The sequence below is a fragment of the Lolium rigidum genome, chromosome 2 (assembly GCF_022539505.1).
Source record: "Lolium rigidum isolate FL_2022 chromosome 2, APGP_CSIRO_Lrig_0.1, whole genome shotgun sequence".
Classification (NCBI taxonomy): Eukaryota; Viridiplantae; Streptophyta; class Magnoliopsida; order Poales; family Poaceae; genus Lolium; species Lolium rigidum.
The window spans coordinates 185,035,618-185,053,664 of NC_061509.1; the positions used below are offsets into that span (position 1 = coordinate 185,035,618).

The 18,047-nt window shown below is 44.9% G+C and overlaps 1 protein-coding gene across 1 annotated transcript; it reads right to left on the bottom strand.

Moving 5' to 3' along the window:
- Positions 1-967: 967 nt before the first annotated feature.
- On the bottom strand, positions 968-17,795 carry LOC124690381 (cyclin-F2-2-like). Its single transcript, XM_047223771.1, has 3 exons — positions 17,661-17,795; positions 16,731-17,594; positions 968-985 (listed from the first exon to the last, which is right to left on the bottom strand). The coding sequence occupies exons 1-3, from the start codon at positions 17,793-17,795 to the stop codon at positions 968-970; spliced, it is 1,017 nt and encodes a 338-aa protein (XP_047079727.1).
- Positions 17,796-18,047: the final 252 nt, after the last annotated feature.

Sequence of the window (18,047 nt, forward strand, 5' to 3'; positions counted from 1 at the left end):
ATATTCTGCAACATATGGGGTTTGATGAAATATGGATTAATTGGATTAAATGTCTACTCTCCTCTGGTCATTCTTCCATTCTTCTAAATGGAGTTCCTGGGAAATCTTTTCATTGCAAGAGAGGAGTAAGGCAAGGTGATCCACTGTCACCTCTTCTTTTTGTTGCTGCTGCTGAACTTTTACAAGTGATTATTAATAGGGAAATGCTTCAAGGAAGAATATCTCTACCCATTCCTTGTGGAGACCGCTTCCCTATTATTCAATACGCGGATGATACTATATTGGTTATGAAAGCAAATGATCATGAGTTGGCACACTTAAAGAATATTCTGCTTGATTATGCAACATCAACAGGACTAAAGATCAACTTTCAAAAGTCAAGTCTTGTGCCAATCAATATTACTGGGCAAAGAGCACAAGAATTAGCAACCATTTTCGGATGTGCAGTGGCTTCTATGCCGTTCACCTATTTAGGACTTCCAATGGGCACCACTAAACCTGCTATGACTGATTTATTACCATTAGTGGACAGAATTGAAAGAAGGGTTTCGACTACAACTCTCCTTATGTCACATGCAGGCAAACTAACTTATGTAAATTCAATATTAACCTCTATCGCCACATATGCAATGTGTACAATTGAGATTAACCCCAAGATCATTGGACATATAGAAAAAATAAGAAGAAGGGTGGTCTGGAGCAAAAAGACGGATGACGGTGAGAAATGTATTTCACTAGCTGCTTGGGACATGGTATGTAAACCAAAGGAAAAAGGAGGTTTGGGTGTCCTTAATATGAAAACTCAAAACCAAGCACTCCTTCTGAAGTTTCTGGACAAGTTCTATAACAAAAAAGATATTCAGTGGGTCAATCTGATCTGGGATTCTTACTATCGGAATACTGTCCCACACGCTGCCAATTTGTGTGGCTCGTTCTGGTGGAAATCGGTAATGAAACTTTCACCTATCTATAGAGGAATTACAACCTGCAAAATTGGTAAAGGAGACACAGCTCTATTCTGGAAAGATGATTGGAATAATCAAATTATGCAAGAGACTTATCCCTGTTTGTTCTCCTTTGCACAAGATGAAGACATTTCGGTAAAGCAGTTTGGATCATTGGAAAATATCGCTGACACCTTTCATATGCCTTTATCTCCAGAAGCCTTTGATCAATATCAACAATTACTACATGTGGCTCAAAATATAAATGCGACACAGGAGGTCAATGATACATGGATTTATAATTGGGGTGATACATATTCTTCAAGGAAATATTATAAGTTTGTGCACAGACTGATATCACCACCACTTCCTTTTTCCTGGATATGGAAATCTAAATTATGGCCAAAGTTGAAAGTTTTTTCTTGGTTACTTCTCTCTGATCGTTTGAACACTAGAAACATATTAAAGAGAAGACACTTCAATATTGGAAACAATTATAATTGTCCTCTTTGCTCCACGGGTGATGAAGAAACTTTGGAACATCTATTCTTCTCTTGCACTTTCAGCATCTCATGTTGGACAAGATTAAACATTAATTGGAATGTAGGTGCTGGGAGGTTTGATATGATTACACAAGCAAAAGCAAACTTCCAGGAGGGTCTCTTCTTCGAAATTTTCACTATAGCTTCTTGGGGCATTTGGAAAGAAAGGAATGATCTAATCTTCAAAGGCATAACACCCTCAAGGAACTCCTGGAAGGCTAGAGTAATAGGGGATTTAACTCTTCTTAGGTTCAGGGTTAACCAAAACCTGGAACACACAATCTCTTCTTTTATAGATAGACTTAATAGTTAATCTTTCAGATTTATTGGAGAGATCTTATGTAACGCAGGTGTATGCACCTAGCAATGATGTAAATATTATGGCATTTAATATAGTACCACAGTAGGAGCCTCTCCTACTGTTTTTGGTCAAAAAAAAAAATGCGGCTTGAGATCAAAAGAAAAAGAAAGTTGATTGTACATAGAGGATGACATGCGGGTCCCATGAGTCAGCAGCTTACCCAACGTTTCCAAGGCGGCAGGGGATCAAAATAAAAAGGAAATAGCCAAAAATCAGAGGGTGAAAAAAAATTAAAGAAAATAAACTTTTATAGCACATAGAGGATGACATGCGGGTCCCATGAGCCAGCAGGTTCCTCAACGTTTCAAACGTGGCATGAGATCGAAAGAAAAAGGCAAGTGACCAAATATGAGGAGCCAAAAATAATTCAAGAAAAGAAAGTTTTATAGTACATAGAGGATGACATGCGGGTCCCTTGAGCCGAGCAGCTTACTCGACATTTCAAAGTGGGCAGGGGATCAAAAGAAAAAGGTAAGCCAAAAATCAGCGGGTGAAAAAAAATCCAACAAAGGAAACTTTTATAGCACATAGAGGATGACATGCGGGTCCCATGAGCCAGCAGGTTCCTCAACGTTTCAAACGTGGCATGAGATCGAAAGAAAAAGGCAAGTGACCAAATATGAGGAGCCAAAAATAATTCAAGAAAAGAAAGTTTTATAGTACATAGAGGATGACATGCGGGTCCCATTTAGCAGCAGCGGTATCACCGTTTGAGAGGCGGCAGGGGATCAAAAGAAAAAGGCAAGTGACCAAATATGAGGTGCCAAAAATAATTCAAGAAAAGAAAGTTTTATAGTGCATAGAGGATGACATGCGGGTCCCGAGTTAGCAGCAGCGGTATCACCGTTTGAGAGGCGGCGGGGATCGAAAGAAAAAGGCAAGTGACCAAATATGAGGTGCCAAAAATAATTCAAGAAAAGAAAGTTTTATAGTGCATAGAGGATGACATGCGGGTCCCGGTTAGCAGACAGCGGTATCACCGTTTGAGAGGCGGCGGGGGATCGAAAGAAAAAGGCAAGTGACCAAATTTGAGGTGCCAAAAAAACTCCAAGAAAAGAAAGTTTTATAGTACATAGAGGATGACATGCGGGTCCCATTTAGCAGCAGACGGTATCACCGTTTGAGAGGCGGCAGGGATCGAAAGAAAAAGGCAAGTGACCAAATATGAGGTGCCAAAAATAATTCAAGAAAAGAAAGTTTTATAGTGCATAGAGGATGACATGCGGGTCCCATTTAGCAGCAGCGGTATCACCGTTTGAGAGGCGGCGGGGGATCGAAAGAAAAAGGCAAGTGACCAAATATGAGGTGCCAAAAATAATTCAAGAAAAGAAAGTTTTATAGTGCATAGAGGATGACATGCGGGTCCCGAGTTAGCAACGAGCGGTATCACCGTTTGAGAGGCGGCAGGGGATCGAAAGAAAAAGGCAATTGACCAAATTTGAGGTGCCAAAAAAACTCCAAGAAAAGAAAGTTGATTGCACATAGAGGATGACATGCGGGTCCCATTTAGCAGCAGCGGTCTCAACGTTTCCAAGGCGGCAAGGGATCAAAAGAAAAAGGAACTAGCCAGAAATCAGGGGGTAAAAAAAAATCCAAGAATAGAAAGAATTTTGGTTCATAGAGGATGACATGCGGGACCCATGATCCTGCATCGTAAACGGCTCGATCGGAGAACGTTGAACGAGATGGCGCGATCGAGAAAAAAAAACAATGCCAGAGAGGCTGCCATCTGGGCCCTACATCCCTCGGCGGTGCGGATTTGCGTTGACTCGGCCGGCGAACCCGAGAATTCGCGATGCACCACGTCCCGGGCCACCATACGCGACGTTTTGGCCGCTTTCGTCGGGCTAGGTGGCCTCAAAAACGAGAAAAAAAAAGTTTTGACATGCACCACGGAGGGACCAAAATCGTCGGCCATGGTACACCAGCAACCACGGCGCGACTTCAACTTCGTCGGCCATGGCAACTTTTCTTGTAGTGGTACTCCCTCTTGGAGTTAAAAGTAAAAACTTGGCCAGAGCCTCTACTAGAAACAGAGAGCATGCAAGATCATAAACAACACATGTATAATAACTTGATAATTAACATGACATAGTATTCTCTATCCATCGGATCCCGACAAACACAACATATAGCATTACAGATAGATGATCTTGATCATGTTAGGCAGCTCACAAGATCCGACAATGATAGCACAATGGGGAGAAGACAACCATCTAGCTACTACTATGGACCCATAGTCCAGGGGTAGACTACTCACTCATCACTCCGGAGGCGACCATGGCGGTGTAGAGTCCTCCGGGAGATGATTCCCCTCTCCGGCAGGGTGCCGGAGGCGATCTCCTGGATCCCCCGAGATGGGATCGGCGGCGACGGCGTCTCTGGAAGGTTTTCCGTATCGTGGCTCTCGGTGCTGGGGGTTTCGTCACGGAGGCTTTAAGTAGGCGGAAGGGCAAGTCAAGAGGCGGCACGGGGGCCCACACCATAGGCCGGCGCGGCCGGGGGTGGGGCCGCGCCGCCCTAGGGTTTGGCCACCCCGTGGCCCCCTCTTCGTCTCGTCTTCGGACTTCGGAAGCTTCGTGGAAAAATAGGCCCCCGGGCTTTGATTTCGCCCAATTCCGAGAATATTTCGTTACTAGGATTTCGAAACCAAAAACAGCGAGAAAACAACAAGCGGTACTTCGGCATCTTGTTAATAGGTTAGTTCCAGAAAATGCACAAATATGACATAAAGTGTGCATAAAACATGTAGGTATCATCAATAATATGGCATAGAACATAAGAAATTATCGATACGTCGGAGACGTATCAATCATCAAAGTAAATTTTCTCCTCCATGCTTGGGGGACTAAAAATATCATGCTCATCAAAACCAGCTTCCCCAAGCTTAGAATTTTCCATAGCATTAGCAACAATGGTGTTCAAAGAATTCATACTAATAACATTGCCATTATTATGCATATAGAGTTCCATAGGTTTTTTAATTTTCTCTTCAAACACCTCATGTCCTAACTCAAGATAAATACTATAAAGATCTCTAATATTTTTGTTGTTTTCCATTAAGCCTAACTAGTGAAATAAAAACAAGAAACAAAAAGATATAATTGCATGATCTAAAGGAAATAGCTTCGAGCACTCACACACCGGCAACAGTGCTAGGAAATAGCTTAGTAGTCGGAGGATGTGAATACCTTTTACCTTACCTCCCCGGCAATGGCGCCGTAAAATAGCTTGATGTCTATGCACGCTTCTATTCCTCGTAGACAGTATTGGGCCTCCAAGAGCGAGAGGTTTGTAGAACATCAACAAGTTTCCCTTAAGTGAATCACCCAAGGTTTATCGAACTCGAGGAGGTAGAGGTCAAAGATATCCCTCTCAAGCAACACTGCAATTAAGATACAAGAAGTCTCTTGTGTCCCCAACACACCTAATACACTTGTCAGATGTATAGGTGCACTAGTTCGGCGAAGAGATAGTAAAATACAAGTAATATGGATGATTGTAAGTAGTAATTGCAATCTGAAATAAATATGGCAGCAAGCGAACATGTAACAGAACTTGTTGGAAACGGTGTTTCAATACTTAGAAACAAGGCCTAGGGATCATACTTTCACTAGTGGACACTCTCAACAATGATCACATAAATAAATAACTTCTCTTCCTTTGTGCTACTTTCAAACACTCTCTTGTTGGATAACAAACACCATTCATTGTGTAGGGCTATAAAAGCACACCTCAAGCCGGAGTTAACAAGCTCCACAACTTCACGGAGTTCATATTTAAGTAACCTCTAGAGTGCATAATAGACCGTTGAAATTTAGATCGAGTACTAACATAGCATACACACTGTCAACAATAGCTATGAAAGGGGGAATAGATCGCATCAATAGTATCATAGTAATAGTTAACTTCATAATCTACAAGAGATTACAATCATAACCTACACAAAGTACTTCATGATGCACACACTGTCAACTTTACATCATGGAGGAGGAATAGACTACTTTAATAACATCACTAGAGTAGCACATAGATTAACAGTGATACAAAGCTCATGATCACATAAAGATCACACCATGGGAGAGAGAGATGAACCACATAGCTACCGGTAGAGCCCTCAGCCTCGGGGGAGAACTACTCCCTGCTCATCATGGGAGACAGCAATGGCGATGAAGATGGCGGTGGTGTCAATGGAGATGGATTCCGGGGGCACTTCCCCGTCCCGGTGGCGTGCCGGAACAGAGACTTCTGTCCCCCGAAACGGAGTTTCGCGATGGCGGCGGTGTCCCTGGAGTCTTTCTGGAGTTTCGTCAATTGGTGTCGGGTTTTTAGGTCACGAGGGATAATATAGGCGAAGAGGCGGCGCGAGGGGGTGCCTGGGGGCCCACACCACACCTGGGCGCGCCCCCCTCCTAGGCCGCGCCGCCCTGTGGTCTGGAGGCCCTGGGCCTCTTCTCCGTCTCTCCTTCGGTGTTCTGGTCCGTCCCGGTAAAATAAGATGTTTGGCTTTCGTTTCGTCGAATTCCGAGAATATTGCCCGAACAGCTTTTCTGGAACCAAAGACAGCAGAAAACAAGAACTGGCACCTCGGCATCTTGTTAATAGGTTAGTTCCGGAAAATGCATAAAAACATTATAAAGTGTGAGCAAAACATGTAGGTATTGTCAGAAAACTAGCATGGAACATCAGAAATTATAGATACGTTGGAGACGTATCAGTACTCTATTAAAAGGAGCACCTTAATTACCAGTAGTTTCCCTAGAGGCCCCGCTGCAACGGGCTGGTAGGAGAAAAGATGTCGTGCAAGTTTCTCATTGCGAGCACGCATGACTAAATAGGAACACACGCCTATGGATATATTATGCTATGATGCTTTTATCATTATCATTTGCAATGCCAATGTCTTGCTATTACATGGACTCTCTCATTCATGCAACGCCCATTCATCCATCCCTATGCCTACAGTATTTTAATCCCGTTGTCTACTTTAATCATCGCTACTGCTGTTTTTATTTCACTACTGCTGTTACTTCACTACTACCACTGCTATAAACTGTTACTGCTGATAAACTATTGCGAGCAAGTCTATTTTCAGGTGCAGGTGAACTGACAACTCACTTGTTAAAGCTTATAAATATTCTTTGGCTCCACTTGTGTCGAATCAATAAATTTGGGTTTTACTTCCCTCGAAGACTGTTGCGATCCCCTATACTTGTGGGTCATCAAGACTATTTTCTAGCGCCGTTGTCGGGGAGCATAGCTTTATTTACAAGCTCACTTGAAGGTAATATTGTTCGTTGCAATTTATTCATTATGGGGAAAGCTCCTGAATCGAAGTTCTCTATATTGCCATCCAATACAAGAAGAGGTACAACTCTGAACACCTCTATCGCTCTTGATTCTCCATCTGTTATGAGTAAGCTCCTTACTCCACCACATGCTACTGCTACTTTTGCTTAATCTGATAATGCTCCTGATGATTTTGATGATGCTTCTACAGTACTTGATAAGAGTGGTTCGTTAGGTCCTTTCCTAGATACTAATTGCTAGAGCTAAACCAATTGAAAATGTTGAAAATACTATTACACATGTTAGTTCACCTCAAGCTAGGGGAAGTCCTAGCGATGATCCTTGATGAAACTTCTATTGAACTTGATGATGACTTCATTGATGAATGGCATGCTACTAGAGATGCAAGTGCTATGAGAAGTCTTCTTGCCAGACGAGTTGTTAGATATAATTTGTCTCCTGATTCTAAATTTGATATTAGAGATAAGGATTATGATTTCTCTCTGGATTTGTCTTACATATCTATTGTTGAGAAAGAACCTTTCTGTGGTACTGAAAATGAAAGTGCTATGAAACATATGAATGAACTCTCTACTTTGAGTAATTTATTCTCCGATGATATTAAGATACGCACTTATTTGGTCACTAAAATTTTCCCTTTCTCTCTGAAAGGAGCTAGTAAAATTTGGTATGATAATTTGTCTCCTGGATCTATTGATAGTCCTATTGGTCTGATTAATGCCTTCTTTCAGATATATTTCCCTGCTAGTGCTCAACATGCTGCTTTGTAGAAAATCTTTGACTTTGTGCAGGTAGAGGGAGAGAAATTGCATGAATCATGGGCAAGATTTTGTTCTTTAATTAGAGCACTACCTAAATATCCATTAGCTAAAAATGAACTCCTTGATATATTTTATAATGGACTAACCGTTGAATCTAGGACATACCTGGATAGTTGTGCTGGTTGTGTTTTCAGGAAAAGAAATCCGACTGAAGTTGAGGAATTATTGGCTAAAATAAGCAAGAATTATGATGATTGAACTACACCGGAGCCAATACCAACAACGACGAAAAGGGGAATGATTGAATTAAATGATGAAGTGATGAGGGAAGCCAAGAAATCTCTTAAGGAGAAGGGTATTAAATCCGGTGAAGAATCTACCACCTATGGAAGAATTATGTAAGTCAATCCTTCGTTCTTCCACTATTGAGGTACACTCTCTCCAACGCTTTGATAATAGAGATATTCCCTACTCTAAACCTCCTGATCAATGCTTAGATGAATTTGATAATTATATTGTTAAGCAAGATAATTTTAATAAGAGAGTTGAACATCACCTAATGGAAAATCTAGAGCTATCAATAATTTGCATGATATTGTCGAAAGAACCTCTAATGAGATTAAAATACTTGTTAAACATTTCCAAATGGTTCAAACTCAAATTGATCAGCTCACTAAAGTGCAAAAATATTTGCTAGTTAATGCTTCTAGAGAAAAACATGCTTATGAAATAAGAACTAGAAGTGGTGTTTGTACTCAGGATCCTTTATATCCTGAAGGAGATCCAAAGAGAATTGAACAAGATTCTCAACAAGCCAATGATGCTAGGACTAAGTCTAAGAAAAAGAAGAAGAAACATAAAACTGTTGTAGAATCCTCTGAGCCTGCTAAGGATCCTAATAGTATATCTATTTCCGATGCTGAAACTGAAAGTGGTAATGATGAAAATGATGCTTCCGATAAAGAAGAAATTGAAAAAGAATCTGAAAAGCATACTAAGAATACAAAATACACTAAGGAAGATTTCATTGCTACTAAACATGGTAGTGAAAGAGAACCTTGGGTGCAAAAACCAATGCCTTTTCCTGATAACAAACATAAATCAAAGGAGGAAGAACATTACAATAAGTTCTGTGAATGGATGAAACCCTTGTTTTTGCAAATTCCTTTGACTGATGCTATTAAATTGCCTCCTTATTATGAAAGATATTGTCTCTAATAAGAGGAAGATTCCGAATGAGGACATTTCCACTATGTTCGCTAATTACTCTTTTAATGGTAAAGTTCCGAAGAAGCTTGGTGATCCATTAAAAATAGTTATGTTAGAACAGCTCTATGTGACTTGGGAGCAGGAGTTAGTGTTATGCCTTTTTCTCTCTATAGAAGACTTGATCTAGAAAAATTAATACCAACTGATATATCCTTGCAAATGGCTGATAAGTCTACTATTATTCATGTTGGTATATGTGAGGATGTTCGTGTTCAAGTTGCTCATCATTGTATGATATTAACTGACTTTGTTGTGTTGGAAATTCCTGAAGATGATAATATGTCTATTATTATTGGTAGACCTTTTCTTAACACTACAGGGGCTATTATTGATTGCAACCAAGGAAAAGTAACTTTTAATGTTGATGACAAAGAGCATACGATTTATTTTCCCAAGAAGATTGATGTGAATTATGGTCTAAACTCCATTATTAATGTTGACACTATCCAAATTGGGGAATTTCATTTGCCTTAGCCCAAGCCAAAGAAGGAGAATAAGATTGTCATGATTGGAACTATTCCTGTCGAGCTTGAGGTAACATAATCATTGTGTGAAATACAAGGTTTTTCTTCATATAAAATTGTTTTGATAACAAGACTTGATCAACTTTGTTAACAAAATAGTTTTGAATGAATGAAACCATGTTTTCACCTATGTACCATTGATTGACTTTAAATTAGAATTTCTTAGAGTTGTTGTACATTTGGTTTTGATTTTGTTTTTCATCATTCTATAATTGATTTCCTGTTAAAATTCTGAAAATTTCCAAAAAATAAAGTTTCTCGAAAAATTCCAGAAAATGTATAGGAACTTTTTGCATGAGAAAAGGGGTAGAGAGGCACCTGGGGCAGCCCAGGGGGACCCATAGGCCGACCACACCATGTGGCCGCGCGGGTCACACCCTGGCCGCGCTAAGGCCAGGTATGGGCCCCTATCCCTCCACTTGCTCCCTCCTCTGCCATTCCACTCACTTACCCGAGAAAACACATCCCCATTGCTCAAACCCGTGTTCTTGCTGTTCTTCCTCGCGAATTGTCGATCTCTTTGTTCAGCCCATATTTCCTGCTGAAATTTGAAGCATTACTCTCTGGGAGGTTCCCCTGCCACAATCTATTTTGTTTAGTGTTCACAGGTTGACAAGGTCTCGCTCAAAGGAGGAGTTGAACGAGCCGCTTCGACTGCTTGGATTCCATGGCCAACAGCAGCAGAAAGAGGAGGAGGCGGCCCCTAAGGACTACACCGCGCACTACACCGAGCCGTCCTCGAGTTCATACCAGGACGAAGGTGCCTCTTCGTCGTATTATGGGGGCAACATTTCTTTCGATGCTTGGTCACCATGGGGTTGATCTCCACTTAGGCCAAAGGCCTAAGCTTGGGGGAGGTATACCGACATCTCACTCATCTACATATCATATTCCATCGGAGATTTGTATATCCATATTTCGCTTTCTTTTTGTGCTAGTTTTGTTTCAGTAATTTCTCTTTATTTGAATCTTGGGAGTTGTTACTACTTTAATAACCTCACTTTATCTTATTTGTTTCGTTTTTATACCAAGGATAGCCTCTAATAGGAAGTAGGTAAGAATTTGGGGAGTTGTTGTCTAACACAGATTCTGTGCTGTCAGCATAAAAATTCATATAAATATCTAGAATGGAATTTTGAGCTGCCAATATTTGAGCATATGCCCCAGGTTGTTATCTAACTTTCGTTAGTTGAGCACTTTTCGAGATGAGCTACAGAACATCTTCATAAAAAACGATCTTTGCCTGCTGTTTTGGGTTGACAGATTTCTGCCACTTGTTGTATTTGCGTGTTTATTTTAGTTTTCTTTCTTTTTGTTGTTCTTGCTTTTGTTTCTACTTTCCAAAAAACAAAAAAAAACCAAAAATATTTTTGTTGTTTCTCTTCATTTTCTTCTTAATTTGCTTCATCTTCTCATTATGGTTTGCTATGCGAAAAATCCAAAAAGATTTTGCTTTGTGTGTTGATTAAAAATCAAAAATCCAAAAATATTTTTTGTTCTTCTTTGGTTTTGTAAAGTTGCTGCAGGGTTCAACGGTCTTCCGTGACTTCATTGAAGCTTGGTTATCATTTCATATTATCCAATACACACAAGTGAAGAGCAATAATGACGGTCACGGCAATTCGAGTTGTGATGAGAGACTGGTATGAACTCTACTTGTTTACATTTTTGTACATATACTCACTTACGTAGATATGCTTAGTTTGTTTGTGTAAGGTATATGTTACTTGATGATGCTCAGTAGTTTATGCTCTCTCATGATTAGTTTCAATTTACTAATAGTTGGTAACATGTCATATAGATGTTTGCTTGCATTGCTCTATTCATATAACGGTATGACATTGTGGTATCCTCCTATGAATGTTTCATTTGAATCGACTTGGCACATGCTCAAGCATGCATAAGACTAAAATAAAAGTCATTTAAGCCTCGATGATTTATCTTGACTCGGAGTTCTTCGATTCTTCGGGGACAATGGACTCGAAGCTCTAGCTGTTTTTTATTTCCTTTCTTTTGTTTGCTGGTTGTTCTTCGGTTCCTGTTAGCTGTTCTTCAGCACCTTGTATCTCTCTGTCGGCAACGGTCTTATTAATTTAAGGCGGGGCTACGGCCTTATGTTTAAGAGACATAATATTACTACCAACAATTTGCACCAAATCCATCAATCAGAGTTTAACTATTCTTCTCAACATAAACGCTAGTGTAAATGGATGAAAAAAGTGAGGCAAACCATGCATTGACTTTAGATGCATATGACTGAACATTACAAACAACTTCCACAAGATTGTACAGTCCTTATCAATGTGCATGTTCAATGCGGTCGATCACAGTTCAATTCACAGGGAGACACAATACTCGCAGCAATTTACACCAAATCCATATCAATCTGTCTGACAGTTCTCCACATAAACACTATACTACCCTAAATACTTCAGATGCATATATTACACATGAACATTAACTTCTCCACGCGATTATTCTACTGCATGTCCTCGATGATCAGCAATGGGGGTCACATAACAGCGACTGGGAGAAGCTGGGCGATTTACACAAAAATAACCTAAAAGTGGAAGAAAAGCACAGACTAACCCTCCGGCGAAACTATTTCACCAATCTAACCCTTTTGTGTGGCGCCCCTCCCACGGGCGCCACACATGCCCATGTGGCTCCCCTCCTGCCGGCGCCACACACCCAGCCGACGTGGCGCCATCGACGCTGAGCTGGTGCGCCCATCCGACGTGGCAGCATGTGTGGCGCCCCTCCCAACGGCGCCACACATGCCAACTTATATCATGTTTTCGGTCGAAAACATCCAGGGGCTCCGGACGTCTGGGACTTAGCCGTTTTTGCGAGGCTCTATGTGTGGCGCCGATGCCACGGGCGCCACACTAGCATGTGTGGCGCCGGTGCCACGGGCGCCACACATCCACTTAAGTGTGGCGCCCGCGCCCGCCCCCAGCCCGACCCTCTTCTTCTTCTCTATTTCTTCTCCTCCCTCCCTCTCTCCCCCAAGGCGGCCGGCGGTTCCTCCTCCTCCCTCCCTCTCTCCCCCAACAAATCGGCCACAAATTCGTCGGATCTGACCGGCCAATCTCTTCCCCATCCATTCCTCAAGGTAATCTCCTTCGAATCCCTCAAATTCATCCACTAATTTCATAGATCTTGCTAGATTTGTACATGAACCCTAGACATGGAAACTAGATTTGAAATGGCTATGTGTAGGAATGTGTATGTGTAGGAATGTGTATGTATAGGAACCCTAGATATGTAGGAACCCTGGATATGTAGGAACCCTAGATGTGTTGAATGAAATTTTACATGTATGTGTTGAAACCCTATGTATGTATGTGTTGAAATGTCTAATATTTGCCTAGCAAATGCATTCAAATTTGTTACATATGCCTATTATTTGTGATGGAATAACTCATATTTGAACCAAATATTTGTTGGAACCCTAGATATGAATGTATGTGTGTATGTATGGAACCTTTTGTATGTATGTGGTGAAAGGCGAAATTGGAGCTTAGCAAATGCATTCTATTGTCTTACATATGTCTATTATGTGCCTAGGAATGGTATGTCTTACGAAATTCATATGTGTGATGTATTTGGATATGAACTCTCATGTATGTGTGATGTATGTGTAATGTATTTGGATATGAACTCTCATGTATGTGTGATGTATGTGTGATGTATTTGGATATGAACTCTCATGTATAGTGGAATGACTCATAACATGGTTGTGTAAACATGTAGGATGGTGTGGCTTCTGGATGAAGAGTACGACAGGGAGCACCGGGCTGTTCATATGACGGAGAGGGGAACGGATCTTCACCCTTTGAAGATTCGTTACCATGGCACACCGGATATACCTTATGACGAGAGGTACACGGAGTTCATCCGGCCTACCGGTCTTATGCCGTTCATATCCCTTGTAAGCCGTGGGGGCCACACATGAACCCCTCGGCACTCACCGCCCTTGTCGACCGGTGGAGGCCGGAGACTCACACCTTCCACTTGAGGGCCGGCGAGATGGCCCCTACTCGCAGGATGTTTCCATGATCCTTGCACTACCTATTCAGGGCGAGCCACTGTGTATGAACACAGCTTCTGATGGGTGGCGCGGACAGATGGAGGACCTTATTGGCAGGGCTCCTCCGGCGCCAGCAAATCCAAGGGAGAGAGTTCCCGCCGGCGCGTCTTTCTCTTGGATCAGAACTAACTTTACAGAATGCCCCATAGAGGCCGACGAGGACACTCGGAGGACGTACGCCCGCGTGTACTTATGGTACATGATTTCCAGGACTCTCTTTCTCGACGGTGGGGGTAAGCTGGCCCATTGGTGTTGGCTGAAGGCGCTTACGGTGTTGGACGACCGGTGGAGTTGGGGAACAGCGGCACTTGCCTACCTCTACCGGCAGGTGATGATTTGTTCTATGTACTATTTTCCTATAGTAGTGCGCTACACAAAGTAGTAACCAAATATCTTATGTACGCAGTTGGACGAAGCTTGTCGCAGGATCGGGAGCAAGACCGGGAGCGGCGGTATTGGTGGATGCATGCTCCTACTTTCCGTATGGAGCTGGGACCGCCTATCAGTTGGGCGTCCCAGGGTACTCAACGAGACGCCATGGCCTCATTTCCCTCACTTTCCTGATCGGGAGCCCACTTGGGCATACCTTTGGGACAATGTCTCGGAGATGACGAGCGATCCAATGGTCATGTACGGGCAGTACACTGCGGAGTTGGACACTCTTACCGCTGAGCAGGTAACCGATCACTGCGGAGTTGCAATCCTAGTTTTGATTGATTCTACCGGCATCTACTAAATAATTGTATGCTGCGGGTGGAATGGCAGCCATATGGTAGCTACTACCGTATTGGCGCGGCGATGGCTGACCTAAACCCCAAGTGCACGGAGGAGGCGCGGTTCTGGCGTATGCGCTGCCCACTCATATGCATGTGGCTTGTTGAACACCACCAGCCGCAAAGAGTGATGAGACAGTTTGGGCTGTATCAGGAGTGCCCACCAATGTGGCAAGACACGGACAAGGCGCTTCACGGGTAAACTTCTGGAATCATGCGATGGAAGATTCTTGATAGAAGAGGTACAAACTAACTTGTTGATTCTTGCGAGGCTTGATAGGCAGCGGCGAGAGGAAGATCACAAATTGGCCAGTCCATCATAGCGGCCACATCGCAGCGTTCCAACACTGCTTGGAAGCGGCACGGAATGCTGGCCCTGAGCAGATTGTGCCTCACGACTTCACCGCTTTCAACAACTACCTCGAGTGGTTCCATCCGAACACGCGTATCGAGTTAGTGAAGCGCGCGTATCGTGAAGAGATCTTGGACGACCCCATCCAGTTCGATGAGGTTGGGCAAAGCCAGCACGACACTTTTGCTCGCAGAGAGGAGATCGACTTCTATTGCTTCCGAGCTGAACTTCGTGGTAATGGATTCTCTCACTAACTAGTACATCATCTAGATTGCCATGTGCTCGCTTAAATTGTGTATGCTATGTTTGTCACAGCGGGAGGAGATCCAAAAACCGGCGAGGAGTGCGAGACTATGTGGGACCGAGCCACAGAGATGAAAAGCCTGTCGGACCGTTGCGGAATTTCATTAAGGTATGATCACCAACTTTGAATGTACACTATTATGTTCTGGTGGCTTTGTAACCATGAGTTCCATGACGCAGAACACTGCACGAAAGATGCGGCGGTTAGCGAACTTGCTAGGTTGCCGCGAAGGCGAAATCCCTACATCCTCCTCTTCTGAAGAACATGTATGGACTATTTTGTTGCTGTGAAACATGTTCTTACTAATTTCAACTTTTGTAATCTCATGTGTTCATGTTTGTGAAGATTCCTCCTGAGGACGACCTAATTCTGAGTCAAGGCGTACTTCCGAAGCGTACCTCCAAGCAACGGTCAGCTTACCAGTTGAAGCCAAGGGGCAAGGCTCCAAACCGGTACACTCCGGAAGATTATGTCAACCGAGGAAAGAAGGTTGTCACTGAGGAGGATGACGGGCGGCCGCGAAGATCAGCTATGTCGAGGATGAGGAACGACGAGCCGTTCTCTTCAGATGAGGAGGAGGAGGAGGAGGAGGAGGAGGAGGAGCAGGAGCAGCAGGAGGAGCAGCAGGAGTAGCAGGAGCAGCAGCAGGAGCAGCAGGAGCAGCAGCAACAACAGCCAAGGCAGCGGACGAAGAGGATGGCCATCCGAAAGCAGCCCACGAGGACGGCACGTCGAGGACGCTACTAGGATGTGCTACGTGTTGTTCTGAACTCTATATTCATAAGTATCGATTTGTGAACCCTATGTCATTTCGAACCATGGTCTGTAATGCTACTTGTTGTTTGAATCTACGTGCTACAATGTGACCTATGAAGTGTTATATGTGTATGTCATGAAATTGCTACTTGTTGTGTCTAATGTTGTACTCGTAACCGTTGGAGTTTGGTAGGATTTTTCATGTTTTCAACACAAGTCCATGTGTGGCGCCCTTCCCACTGGCGCCACAAGTGCTAGTGTGGCGCCCGTGGCATCGGCGCCACACATGCCAACTTATATGAACTACTAGGACCAAAACATCTAGGGGCTCCGGACGATAAGTCCTTAGCCGTTTTCGCGAGCCTCTATGTGTGGCGCCCGTGGCATCGGCGCCACACATCGAGCCTCGCAAAACGGCTAAGTCCCAGAGGAATTGTCTCACAGTATGTTTTGGGGGATTACAAGTGCATGTGTGGCGCCGTTGAGAGGGGCGCCACACATGCTGCCACGTCCGGATGGGCGCACCAGCTCAGCGTCGATGGCGCCACGTCGGCTGGGTGTGTGGCGCCGGCAGGAGGGGAGCCACATGGGCATGTGTGGCGCCCGTGGGAGGGGCGCCACACAAAAGGGTTAGATTGGTGAAATAGTTTCGCCGGAGGGTCAGTCTGTGCTTTTCTTCCACTTTTGGGTTATTTTTGTGTAAATCGCCGAGAAGCTGTGCATAGCATGCAGGCATCTGGCCAAGTTCATGACGTTGTACCCCGTGAGCTCCTGCATCTCCGTGCTCCACGCCGGTACGTCCGGCGGGTTCAGCGCAAACCTCGCCAGCAAGATTGCAGACGACGCCACGACGGACGGCAGGTAGCCGAGGCACGCGTAGTTTCGCAGCGACTCGTCCGCGAGGTGATGCGCCATGCGCTGGATCTTCTTCAGGTCCTCCTCTCCTTGTGCGTGCTTGGTGAAGCGGCTGACGAAGGTGTGCGCCGTGGGGCCGCCCAGCTGGTACCCGAGCGCCGCCACCATGTGGCGCTCCATATCGAGCACTTCCTTTCTCGAGGCGAACCTGCCGTAGCTGACGATCTTGTCAGGGTCCAGCTTCGGCATGGTGCGCCAGCCGTCCTCGTACTTGGCGGCCACGAAGACGGCCGCGGCACCCAGGAGGCGGAGCTCGTAGTCGGTATGCGTGTTCATGGCGCGCACGGATAGGACCCGGTCGACGTAGGCGACGGCGTGGTGGAGCGTGCCGTCGACGAGGTCGTGGTGCCGGACGAACGCGTCCATCCATCCGACGAGGCGGGCGCGGTCCGACGGGCTCACCCGGCCCTGCTGCACCGTCTTCATGTAGTCCGGCCGCGGCCGCTCGTCGGGGCTCCGCTCCGTCCGCCGGAGGTTGGCTTCGATGTCATCTTCGTAGTCGTAGCACAGCCGCTGGCGCTTCGCGGAGGGCTTGTCGGAGACGGTTGTGGATACCGGCGGTGCCGCGCGCTTTGAGAACTTCGGCGGCACGGGGATCTCGCGGGGCGATGGCGGGCGCACCTTGTTGCATGGACGGGAGAAGCCGGGAGGCGGTGGTCGAACACGGGCGGGCACGTCGTCAACAGCCAGCTGAGCGCAGGGGAATTTGATACTGGGGGGCGGAGTTCGAAGACGGGTGGGCAAGCTGTCGGCGACGGGCTGCCGAACGCAGGAGATTACGAAGCCAGGGGGCGGAGGTCGATGACGGGCGGACAAGTCGGCGACGGGCTGCCGAGCGCAGGAGAATCCGAAGCCGGGCGGCGGAGGGCGAGCAAAGGCCCAGGGATCCATGGCGTGCTGCATCATCGTCGCCGATCGAGAGCTAGGGATGGTAGATGGATTCTTTCCTGCTGGTGTGTCGTGGGTTCGAGGAGGTAGGGCAGGGACCAGGGAGAGATGGTCGATGTGGCTCCCCTGCAACGCTATACATCCTCCGGCGGCGAATCCGACTTGTGTTCGTGGAGTGAGATTGGCGGTACGAGGATCCGGAAGCGCGTGCCGGTCTCTTTTCCGTGGCGCTAACGGGATCTCTCCAGTCCTGAA

Coding starts and splice junctions, on each gene's coding strand:
- LOC124690381 (XM_047223771.1), bottom strand. CDS start 17,795: ATGGATCCCTGGGCCTTTGCTCGCCCTCCGCCGCCCGGCTTCGGATTC. Junction 17,595..17,660: donor TCTCCTGCGTTCGGCAGCCC/GTCGCCGACAGC, acceptor CCCTGCGCTCAG/CTGGCTGTTGACGACGTGCC.